Raw genomic sequence first — 12,762 nt, 5'->3', positions numbered from 1 at the left:
ACAAAACATGGCAAGGATCCACTTCTCTCATTCACTTGCTGTGTTTTCTCCATTTCTCGAATAGTAGACCGTGACGTTACAGGAAAGGATGTTGTCTTCCTGCTGGATGGTTCTGATGGCACTAGAAATGGATTCCCAGCAATGCGAGACTTTGTTCAAAGAGTAGTGGATAAACTGAAGCTGGAGGAAAAGCAAGACAGAGTCTCAGTGGTGCAATATAGCGGAGACCCTACAGCTCATTTCTATTTGAACACATACTCAAGGAAAGGAGATATCCTTGATGCTGTTAGAAATCTGAGACACAAGGGAGGACGAGCCGTGAACACTGGAGTGGCTCTCCAGTTTATAAGAGACAACATCTTGACCGCTCCTTCTGGCAGCAGGCGCCTGGAGGGTGTTCCTCAGATTTTGATTCTGTTGAGCGGTGCAAAGTCCACTGACAACGTAGATGCACCCGCTGCTGCTCTGAAAGAGCTTGGGGTCTTGACTTTTGGAATTGGAACCAGGAACGCGGATAGCCGAGAACTGCAGAAAATATCCTACGAACCTAGATATGCTCAGTCTGTCTCAGACTTCAACGAGCTCCCAAGGATGCAAGAACAGCTTCTGTCTTCTGTAGATGCGGTTGTAACTAGCGTATCAACAGAAGGACCAACAGTCATAGGTATGAGAAAGGTTTTGCCATCAAAGCTACTTTGGCATGTTAAACGTAGTCTTATGGGATTTCTCAGGAGTGCATGCCTTCTTTGAAATTTGCAGGGCAAAGCTTAATGCTTGAAAGCTAACTGCTTCTATCTCGTACAAAACATGGCAAGGATCCACTTCTCTCATTCACTTGCTGTGTTTTCTCCATTTCTCGAATAGTAGACCGTGACGTTACTGGAAAGGATGTTGTCTTCCTGCTGGATGGTTCTGATGGCACTAGAAATGGATTCCCAGCAATGCGAGACTTTGTTCAAAGAGTAGTGGATAAACTGAAGCTGGAGGAAAAGCAAGACAGAGTCTCAGTGGTGCAATATAGCGGAGACCCTACAGCTCATTTCTATTTGAACACATACTCAAGGAAAGGAGATATCCTTGATGCTGTTAGAAATCTGAGACACAAGGGAGGACGAGCCGTGAACACTGGAGCGGCTCTCCAGTTTATAAGAGACAACATCTTGACCGCTCCTTCTGGCAGCAGGCGCCTGGAGGGTGTTCCTCAGATTTTGATTCTGTTGAGCGGTGCAAAGTCCACTGACAACATAGATGCACCCGCTGCTGCTCTGAAAGAGCTTGGGGTCTTGACTTTTGGAATTGGAACCAGGAACGCGGATAGCCGAGAACTGCAGAAAATATCCTACGAACCTAGATATGCTCAGTCTGTCTCAGACTTCAACGAGCTCCCAAGGATGCAAGAACAGCTTCTGTCTTCTGTAGATGCGGTTGTAACTAGCGTATCAACAGAAGGACCAACAGTCATAGGTATGAGAAAGGTTTTGCCATCAAAGCTACTTTGGCATGTTAAACGTAGTCTTATGGGATTTCTCAGGAGTGCATGCCTTCTTTGAAATTTGCAGGGCAAAGCTTAATGCTTGAAAGCTAACTGCTTCTATCTCGTACAAAACATGGCAAGGATCCACTTCTCTCATTCACTTGCTGTGTTTTCTCCATTTCTCGAATAGTAGACCGTGACGTTACAGGAAAGGATGTTGTCTTCCTGCTGGATGGTTCTGATGGCACTAGAAATGGATTCCCAGCAATGCGAGACTTTGTTCAAAGAGTAGTGGATAAACTGAAGCTGGAGGAAAAGCAAGACAGAGTCTCAGTGGTGCAATATAGCGGAGACCCTACAGCTCATTTCTATTTGAACACATACTCAAGGAAAGGAGATATCCTTGATGCTGTTAGAAATCTGAGACACAAGGGAGGACGAGCCGTGAACACTGGAGTGGCTCTCCAGTTTATAAGAGACAACATCTTGACCGCTCCTTCTGGCAGCAGGCGCCTGGAGGGTGTTCCTCAGATTTTGATTCTGTTGAGCGGTGCAAAGTCCACTGACAACGTAGATGCACCCGCTGCTGCTCTGAAAGAGCTTGGGGTCTTGACTTTTGGAATTGGAACCAGGAACGCGGATAGCCGAGAACTGCAGAAAATATCCTACGAACCTAGATATGCTCAGTCTGTCTCAGACTTCAACGAGCTCCCAAGGATGCAAGAACAGCTTCTGTCTTCTGTAGATGCGGTTGTAACTAGCGTATCAACAGAAGGACCAACAGTCATAGGTATGAGAAAGGTTTTGCCATCAAAGCTACTTTGGCATGTTAAACGTAGTCTTATGGGATTTCTCAGGAGTGCATGCCTTCTTTGAAATTTGCAGGGCAAAGCTTAATGCTTGAAAGCTAACTGCTTCTATCTCGTACAAAACATGGCAAGGATCCACTTCTCTCATTCACTTGCTGTGTTTTCTCCATTTCTCGAATAGTAGACCGTGACGTTACAGGAAAGGATGTTGTCTTCCTGCTGGATGGTTCTGATGGCACTAGAAATGGATTCCCAGCAATGCGAGACTTTGTTCAAAGAGTAGTGGATAAACTGAAGCTGGAGGAAAAGCAAGACAGAGTCTCAGTGGTGCAATATAGCGGAGACCCTACAGCTCATTTCTATTTGAACACATACTCAAGGAAAGGAGATATCCTTGATGCTGTTAGAAATCTGAGACACAAGGGAGGACGAGCCGTGAACACTGGAGTGGCTCTCCAGTTTATAAGAGACAACATCTTGACCGCTCCTTCTGGCAGCAGGCGCCTGGAGGGTGTTCCTCAGATTTTGATTCTGTTGAGCGGTGCAAAGTCCACTGACAACGTAGATGCACCCGCTGCTGCTCTGAAAGAGCTTGGGGTCTTGACTTTTGGAATTGGAACCAGGAACGCGGATAGCCGAGAACTGCAGAAAATATCCTACGAACCTAGATATGCTCAGTCTGTCTCAGACTTCAACGAGCTCCCAAGGATGCAAGAACAGCTTCTGTCTTCTGTAGATGCGGTTGTAACTAGCGTATCAACAGAAGGACCAACAGTCATAGGTATGAGAAAGGTTTTGCCATCAAAGCTACTTTGGCATGTTAAACGTAGTCTTATGGGATTTCTCAGGAGTGCATGCCTTCTTTGAAATTTGCAGGGCAAAGCTTAATGCTTGAAAGCTAACTGCTTCTATCTCGTACAAAACATGGCAAGGATCCACTTCTCTCATTCACTTGCTGTGTTTTCTCCATTTCTCGAATAGTAGACCGTGACGTTACAGGAAAGGATGTTGTCTTCCTGCTGGATGGTTCTGATGGCACTAGAAATGGATTCCCAGCAATGCGAGACTTTGTTCAAAGAGTAGTGGATAAACTGAAGCTGGAGGAAAAGCAAGACAGAGTCTCAGTGGTGCAATATAGCGGAGACCCTACAGCTCATTTCTATTTGAACACATACTCAAGGAAAGGAGATATCCTTGATGCTGTTAGAAATCTGAGACACAAGGGAGGACGAGCCGTGAACACTGGAGTGGCTCTCCAGTTTATAAGAGACAACATCTTGACCGCTCCTTCTGGCAGCAGGCGCCTGGAGGGTGTTCCTCAGATTTTGATTCTGTTGAGCGGTGCAAAGTCCACTGACAACGTAGATGCACCCGCTGCTGCTCTGAAAGAGCTTGGGGTCTTGACTTTTGGAATTGGAACCAGGAACGCGGATAGCCGAGAACTGCAGAAAATATCCTACGAACCTAGATATGCTCAGTCTGTCTCAGACTTCAACGAGCTCCCAAGGATGCAAGAACAGCTTCTGTCTTCTGTAGATGCGGTTGTAACTAGCGTATCAACAGAAGGACCAACAGTCATAGGTATGAGAAAGGTTTTGCCATCAAAGCTACTTTGGCATGTTAAACGTAGTCTAATGGGATTTCTCAGGAGTGCATGCCTCCTTTGAAATTAGTAGGGCATTTCAACAAGCTTAATGCTTGAAAGCTAACTGCTTCTATCTCTTACAAAACATGGCATGGATCCACTTCTCTCATTCACTTGCTGTGTTTTCTCCATTTCTCGAATAGTAGACCGTGGCGTTACAGGAAAGGATGTTGTCTTCCTGCTGGATGGTTCTGATGGCACTAGAAATGGATTCCCAGAAATGCGAGACTTTGTTCAAAGAGTAGTGGATAAACTGAAGCTGGAGGAAAAGCAAGACAGAGTCTCAGTGGTGCAATATAGCGGAGACCCTACAGCTCATTTCTATTTGAATACATACTCAAGTAAAAATGAAATCCTCAATGCTGTTAGAAGTCTACGACATAAAAGAGGAGGTGCCTCAAACACTGGAGCAGCTCTCCAGTTTGTTAGAGACAACATCTTTACCGCTCCTTCTGGCAGCAGGCGCCTGGAGGGTGTTCCTCAGATTTTGATTCTGTTGAGCGGTGCAAAGTCCACTGACAACGTAGATGCACCCGCTGCTGCTCTGAAAGAGCTTGGGGTCTTGACTTTTGGAATTGGATCCAGGAACGCGGATTCCCGAGAACTGCAGAAAATATCCTACGACCCTAGTTTTGCTCAGTCCATCTCAGATTTCAATGAGCTCCCAAGGATGCAAGAGCAACTTCTGTCCTCTGTAGATGCAGTTTTAACTACCATATCAACAGATGGACCAGCAGTCATAGGTATGAGAAAGTTTTTGCCGTTCAAGCTACTCTGCCGTGTAAAATGTAGTCTTATGGGTTTTCTGATGACTGTATGTCTTTTTTGATATTAATCTGTCATTTCAGCAAGCTTATTGGTTGCAAACTAAATGTTTGCAATTCTTGCAAAATATGGTACCGGGTCCAGTTCTCTCTTTTCGCTGTTGTGTTCTATCTGTTTTTTAAATTGTAGACCGTGTTGTTACAGGAAAGGATGTTGTCTTTCTGCTGGATGGTTCTGATGGCACTAGAAATGGATTCCCAGCAATGCGAGACTTTGTTCAAAGAGTAGTGGATAAACTGAAGCTGGAGGAAAAGCAAGACAGAGTCTCAGTGGTGCAATATAGCGGAGACCCTACAGCTCATTTCTATTTGAATACATACTCAAGTAAAAATGAAATCCTCAATGCTGTTAGAAGTCTACGACATAAAAGAGGAGGTGCCTCAAACACTGGAGCAGCTCTCCAGTTTGTTAGAGACAACATCTTTACCGCTCCTTCTGGCAGCAGGCGCCTGGAGGGTGTTCCTCAGATTTTGATTCTGTTGAGCGGTGCAAAGTCCACTGACAACGTAGATGCACCCGCTGCTGCTCTGAAAGAGCTTGGGGTCTTGACTTTTGGAATTGGATCCAGGAACGCGGATTCCCGAGAACTGCAGAAAATATCCTACGACCCTAGTTTTGCTCAGTCCATCTCAGATTTCAATGAGCTCCCAAGGATGCAAGAGCAACTTCTGTCCTCTGTAGATGCAGTTTTAACTACCATATCAACAGATGGACCAGCAGTCATAGGTATGAGAAAGTTTTTGCCGTTCAAGCTACTCTGCCGTGTAAAATGTAGTCTTATGGGTTTTCTGATGACTGTATGTCTTTTTTGATATTAATCTGTCATTTCAGCAAGCTTACTGGTTGCAAACTAAATGTTTGCAATTCTTGCAAAATATGGTACCGGGTCCAGTTCTCTCTTTTCGCTGTTGTGTTCTATCTGTTTTTTAAATTGTAGACCGTGTTGTTACAGGAAAGGATGTTGTCTTTCTGCTGGATGGTTCTGATGGCACTAGAAATGGATTCTCAGCAATGCGAGACTTTGTTCAAAGAGTAGTGGATAAACTGAAGCTGGAGGAAAAGCAAGACAGAGTCTCAGTGGTGCAATATAGCGGAGACCCTACAGCTCATTTCTATTTGAATACATACTCAAGTAAAAATGAAATCCTCAATGCTGTTAGAAGTCTACGACATAAAAGCGGACGAGCGGTGAACACTGGAACAGCTCTTCAGTTTATAAGAGACAACATCTTGACTGCTCCTTCTGGCAGCAGGCGCCTGGAGGGTGTTCCTCAGATTTTGATTCTCTTGAGCGGTGCTAAGTCGACTGACAATGTTGATGCACCCGCTGCTGCTCTGAAAGAGCTTGGGGTCTTGACTTTTGGAATTGGAACCAGGAACGCGGATAGCCTAGAACTGCAGAAAATTTCCTACAAACCTAGATATGCTCAGTCTGTCTCAGACTTCAACGAGCTCCCAAGGATTCAAGAGCAGTTTTTGTCTACTGTAGATGCAGTAGTAACTAGTGCATTGATAGAAGGACCAACAGTTATAGGTATGGTAAACATTTTGCAATGTAAACTACATACTGTTATATCTATACAGCCTTTCCCTGGGTAACAATGGTGTTATGTCCATATGGCAAGAATATTTTAAGGTGAAAATGTAGTTTTATACAATTCACCTAACCTAACAAATACCATAGCCTAGCCTTGCCTATGTTACAATGATGCACAGAACACTTACTTATTAGTGTTTAGTTTTTACAAATGTCTATTTATGTTTTAAAAATTGTTTTCGAGAAGTAAAAAAGAAGTAGCTTCTATTCATCATACCTCTGAGTGCAGTAGGTACTTGTGCTCCTTCTATTTGTGCTGATGTGATTAGCAAAGTTTCCATGCAAGGGGGATTTTTTTTTATATTGTATTTTAGCCCGCAATTTTTAAACTAAATGATGTAGCACTATAACACAAATTCCATATCTTTCAGTTTTTAATTGTATTGTTAAGTACATTTTTGCATCACTTAACATCCTTCCACACAATTTCCCACCACATGTCCGAGGTCCCATAAGATGGAAACAGAGTTAAAAAATTCTCAGCGGAGCAGTACACAATAGCCATAAGCGGCTGTAGTGCACTGTGTCTAGCTGGTGTAAATTAAATGCCTACCAACCTCATAATGGTACAGTGTACCATTGACATGGTACCAATGATTCTTGATAGCGATATTGAACCGGTAACCTTCTGATCACAAGCACAGCGTCTAACGTTCTATTGGACAGACCATAACCTGGGTGAATATGGACTATGTGCTTGTGATCAGAAGGTCACTAGTTCAAGCCCACCTTCAACACGTCTGCAGGTCCTTGAGCAAGGACCTTAACCCCCCGGGCCCCTGGGTACCGCAACAGAGTACCCAGAGTGCATTGTATATTTGTGTGTATATATGCATTACCTACAGAGTGCAACTTGGGGGAGGCGTAAAGACAATTTCCCCACAGATATCAATAAAGTAACTATTATTGTTATTGAGGAGGATCCCTCATTCTTCACCAGGATGCTGCTTGTAATGTCTGATGCTAGTATGGCCATAATACAGGAGGAAGCACACACCTGGTGTTTGCTAGTTTTTTTAAACATGGGGGAGAATGAGTTTGCAGTTTTTATGGGTGTTTGGATTTTTTTGTGAGTTGTTAAGGGGTGGGGTGTTAGTTCCTTTGGGGAGCAGGGGCAATGTTAAGTATGGTTGGTATAGGGAGAGTATAAGGTTAATAATATTGCTGTAGGTCCCTAATGTTACTGATGTTGTTTTTTTTGAGGCCTGTTCGATTGTCTCAGTGGTATGGCCCTATTAAGCTTAATTACTGAAGGCTGTATAAACCGATGCTGTGACTCTGCAGCCTGTTGTGAGGCTGAAACTGCTAAAGCTGGGATAATTGGTGACATTCCATTTTGGTTAGTAAACGAATTAATAAAGGATTACAACATTTTCCATTGACAGTGATAAGCCATTATACTTTATAAGTTACAATGACACTCTCCTCTATAATGCCCTATTGATACCTTCATAAAACATTATAAGCATTAAGGATGCTTTGTACTACATTATAAAGGTATCTACAGTACATTATAGATGAGTGCTTCATAATGCAATCCTAATGAATAATAATTATGGCTATAATGTGCCTTTTTATTAATATTTTAGCTATATTTATAATGTCATACTAATGCACTATAATATTTTATGAATGTTTTCATAGAAACCATGGCATTCATAGAAAGTGTTACCAAGCGTACTGTAGCCATATCAACTTTAACTTAATGGGAACATTTTTACTTTTCTAATATTTAACTCATCATCCCACCCATGACAAAGCTTGTGCTCCTTTCCTACATTTTATTCTTCCATTTAAACTGAAAATGAAACTTCACAAAAGTCTTAAATGTGAGTCTTACACATTTTGGCTTCACTGCTTCCAGTTTTAAGTTATACACTTTCCCACATGTATTATATTGCTGTGTTGCAAATGTGTTTTATGATGAGATTTAATAAGAATCACCTGAAAGTACATACAAAATGCACAGTTTTCTGTTGTGCATGTTTTTGTGTAAGTTTTAGAATTCTAACTGCTATTAAAGAAAGTTAATTCTATTAAACTCTGGTATACACATGAATGCAAGGTATGAAAACCTATCTATTTATTGTTTTTCCAGCGGAGACCCAAGGTCCCAAGAAAGACGTGGTCTTCGTGATCGATGGTTCAAATGACGTGAATCAGGACTTCAGATTCCTCCAGGAATTTATGAGAAGGACAGTGGAGAATCTCAATGTTGGAGAAAACCGGATTAGGATTGGGGTTGTGCAATATAGTGACACTCCTAATGCGGACCTGTATCTCAATTCCCATACAACCAAGGAAGGAGTCCTGAATGCCATCAAGAGACTGAAGCACAAAGGCGGAAGGCAGCGAAATTTGGGAAGGGCCTTGGATTTTGTGAATCGTGAGGTCTTGGGACGTGCTCGTGGGGGCAGGAGAGATGAAAGAGTACCTCAATATTTGATCGTTATCTCCGCTGGGGGGTCCACGGATGATTTGAGAGCCCAAGCCACTACTTTAAAGCAATCAGGGGTGGTGCCTTTCAGCATTGGAACTAAAGGTGTGGACATCCATGAACTGCAAAGGATTTCATATGTTCCACAATTTGCATATTCAGTGCCTAATTTCCCAGAACTCTACACAATCCAGCAGAGCCTCATCACCTCCCTGACAGAGCTTTCAAGTGAAGAGATCCTTAGCTTACCACATGTGACTCCCACTGTGTCAGGTAAGAAACTGTTTCTCTTAGACACAGGTGTATAAATATTTTGTGAAATGTCTTCTGAATATTAGATAATGATTCATAGAATTAATTACTGTCTAAAAAGAAATTGTTAATTTTAAGAAAATCTGTATGGTAAAAAAAAAATTGTGTTAGTGATTTAAAACAAAATACCCCATTGTGTCTTTTCAGTATCAGGAGACAAAAAGGATGTGGTCTTCTTGGTTGATGGTTCATCAGCTGTGCGCAGTGATTTCTCCAACATTCTAGATATGGTTTCAAAAGTCATAAGGCAGTTAGACATTGGCTTGGACAAGGTGAGGGTCTCAGTCGTTCAATACAGTGACGACACCAAAGTCGAGTTTCTCCTGAATGAACATTCAACAAAGCAAGAAGTCCTGGCTGCCATCAGCAGAATCAGGAATAAAGGAGGATACACACTGAATACAGGCCATGCTTTGAACTGGGTATCAAGAAACATTTACCAAAGGTCTTCTGGCAGCAGGATCGAAGAAAAAGTCCCTCAGTTTCTGATTCTTGTAACAGGGGGCAAATCTACAGATGATGTCTCTGGTCCAGCCAACCAGTTGAAAAGGAGTCGAGTTATTCCATTAGCTATTGGTGCAAAATCTGCCAGTGCAGAAGATCTGAAACTCATTTCTGCAAAACCTGAATTTACCTACATGATCAGAGATTTCCAGCAGATATCAAGTATTGGACAGGAGCTATTGCCACTCATCAGGAGGACGACCACGAATGACATCTTCTTTGATCCTGTGGAAGAAAATGGTAAGACAATACACCTCACAATGCACCTCACATTCCTAAATATAGAGGAGAGGTTCAAAAAGAAATCATTTTACCATATATCTTCAACACACCTGTGCTCTGGATGATAATGTATGGTAAATAAATAACAAATCTGTAGTTTGTGTGTATATATACATTTTTAATGCGGTTTTGAATGAATGCAGTTTGAAAATACAAAAAAAGAGGTCTAGTTAGATCTGTGCAGGATGCAGAGGATTCAGTAGTAGCTGAAAGGAAAAACATGCTGATGTTTAGGGTACCATAATGTGCTTTGATAGGTTTATAGTGTACTGTTTAGGAGAAAAAACATTGTACAGTACAGCATATGTAAAGTACCATGCAGTGCTGTGCATGTACAATATTTTTTGTATTTTTTCCATAAACAATACGTTATAACAGCTACTGTACTATTTAATGTGGAGTTTACACTGTATAGGTACAGTTCTGTAATCTAGGCGTGATTTTAAGTATACAACAGGTTGTGTATAGATATGCAAAGTAAATAGGCACTTTTGTATAACATACGTGGTTTTGGAGTATCGCAGAACTAATTGACCTCGTTAGATGCGGTAGCACTGTAATGTATATTTGCTTTTCAGTAGATATACTCACTATTTTCAATGAATGAGTTTAACCTTTTAAAATGTGTGTTTTTTTAGTTCCTCTTGGAAAAAGGGACATTATTTTCCTTGTGGATGGATCAGATAATGTTGGTGCTACTGGACTTGTACACATACGGGATTTTATACTAAAATTGGTCCAGAATATCAATATCCAGCCCAGTGAGGTCCGTGTAGCTGTTGTGCAGTACAGTGACAAACAGAAGACAGAATTTTCACTGAATACACACAACAACAAAGATGCAGTGATATCCGCCATCAAACGACTCCGCCAGCTTGGAGGCCGATCAGCCAACTTAGCAGAAGCTATCGAATATGTGATCCGGAATGAGCTCAAGGAATCTGCTGGGCTAAGGTTTCCTGAGGCGTCCCAGCACCTGGTGGTTCTCACGGGTGGAAAGTCACCAACTGATGTCTCTGATCAAGGGCAGCGGCTCAGGAATGCTGATGTAAACTGCATAGGAATAGGCAGCAGCGGTGCCGACCGGAGACAGCTCAGTGACATCGCCAAAGATCCAAGCAGTGTTTTCCAACTAGACTCCTTCTCAAAATTACCTAACCTCCAGAAAAACGTAATTGATTTACTCAACGTGACCTATTTAAGGGAGACTCCGACTGACGTTGATGGTAGGTTTTCCTTTTATCCTTGCTGTTGTTCATAAATAAATTACTAGTCTAGAGAGTCTACTCTGTAATGGTAGCTACATCTTTAGTAAGTCCAAACAAGTGTCAAAACCTCATCAGTTATGAAGAAATAATAAAGATAAATATTTTCAGAGGATTCTGCTTTCATTTGTAGTAGATAGCTGTGTTCTGATACACCCAAATCAACTGTATTTGCCATTTATCCATGTTTGACTGACAAGGCAATATGTAAAACAACATATAGACTACCTATTGTTCTTTCTTGAAATTTCTTTCTCCCAGATGAAATAGCACCTAAGACTGCTGACATCGTATTTTTAGTTGATGGCTCAATTAATGTGGGCCGGACCAATTTCAAAGAAGTCATGGAGTTCATCTGGAACCTCATTGATCTTTTTTATACGGAAAGAGATGACCTGCGTTTTGGTTTGGCGCACTACAACACCGAGGTGACAGATGTGTTCTTCCTCAACACCTATAAAGACAAAGACGCCATGTACGATGCTATCCAGAATGCCGAATTCAAAGGAGGCCACAGAATCAACACAGGTGCCGCCATTACGCATGTGAAAGATCACCACTTCATTAAGGAGAAAGGGAGCAGGAAGGATCAGGGTGTCCCTCAGATTCTGATGATTGTGACGGGCGGCAGGTCCCATGATGATGGGAAGTCTGCTGCTTTGGCACTCAAAGCATCACAAGTAAAGATTTATGCTATTGGGGTGGGCAACATTGAAGATGAGCTCAACAACCTTGGGAGTGAGACCACCATGGTTGCCCGAGCCAGTACCTTCCAAGAACTTTCTGAGCTGAATGAACAGATCCTGGAAACACTGCATGACTCCTTGAAAGGCATTAAACTATGCATGACTGGTACACAGGAAATCGCAAGGGGTAAGAGCATTTAAATCTTATCATAATAGTCGTGTGTGTGTGTGTATGTGTGGATTAAGTTTATTACATTGTGGGGACCAGCCTGTGTGCCTGTAATCAGAAGGTTGCCAGTTCGAACCCAGCCTCAGCATGTCTTTGGGTCCTTGAGCAAGGCCCTTAACCCCCGGCTCCCTGGGCACCGTTACGGGGGGCTGCCACCTTACTCTACGAAGAACAAGTTGGGGGAGGCATAAAGACAATTTCCCCACAGGCATCAATAAAGTATCTATTATTATTATTATAAATGTCCCCCACAATGTAATTAAAACCTGTTTTTTGACATTGTGGGGACCATTTTTCAGGTCCCCACAAAGATCCGTGAATGCAATCAAAAAACTAAAAATGCCAGAAGTGTCACATTCTGTTTGGTTACTTATGGTTAAGGTTAGGGCTGGGTAGGGGTTAAGGTCAGAAATTAATAGAGAGTCCCCACAAACATATAATTACAAACCCGTGTGTGTGTGTGTGTGTGTGTGTGTGTGTGTGTGTGTATATATATATTAAGTCATTAAGTTTGGATATATATATATATACACATTAATCCATTCATTCATTTTAATTTTGTCTCAGTTTATTTTATTTATGGATTTCTAAACCATAATAGTAGGCTTTATGCTTTTTACATCACTCGATTGATCCCTATGTTAATCATTATTGTTTGTTTTTATTTGAGAACAGTACTTTATGATGCATTTGATTG

General features: G+C 42.0%; 2 protein-coding genes across 2 annotated transcripts in view; both read left to right on the top strand.

The window, feature by feature from the left end:
- LOC140578598 (collagen alpha-3(VI) chain-like) overlaps positions 1-7,644 on the top strand; it is a 63,929-nt gene extending 56,285 nt beyond the window's left edge. The window contains exon 3 of the mRNA XM_072700186.1: positions 7,635-7,644. Within this exon, the coding sequence (XP_072556287.1) occupies positions 7,635-7,644 (10 nt within the window). The remainder of the gene's footprint in view (positions 1-7,634) is intronic.
- Positions 1-12,762, top strand: part of col6a3 (collagen, type VI, alpha 3) — a 106,434-nt gene that overhangs the window by 78,190 nt on the left and 15,482 nt on the right. Inside the window, exons 7-10 of the mRNA XM_023823831.2 lie at positions 8,449-9,060; positions 9,247-9,843; positions 10,524-11,111; positions 11,412-12,023. Of these exons, the coding sequence (XP_023679599.1) occupies positions 8,449-9,060; positions 9,247-9,843; positions 10,524-11,111; positions 11,412-12,023 (2,409 nt within the window). The remainder of the gene's footprint in view (positions 1-8,448; positions 9,061-9,246; positions 9,844-10,523; positions 11,112-11,411; positions 12,024-12,762) is intronic.

Source organism: Paramormyrops kingsleyae, chromosome 16, assembly GCF_048594095.1.
Source record: "Paramormyrops kingsleyae isolate MSU_618 chromosome 16, PKINGS_0.4, whole genome shotgun sequence".
Classification (NCBI taxonomy): domain Eukaryota; kingdom Metazoa; phylum Chordata; class Actinopteri; order Osteoglossiformes; family Mormyridae; genus Paramormyrops; species Paramormyrops kingsleyae.
The sequence above is the reverse complement of the archived record's forward strand: the minus strand, read 5'-3'. Positions and strand labels throughout refer to the sequence as shown.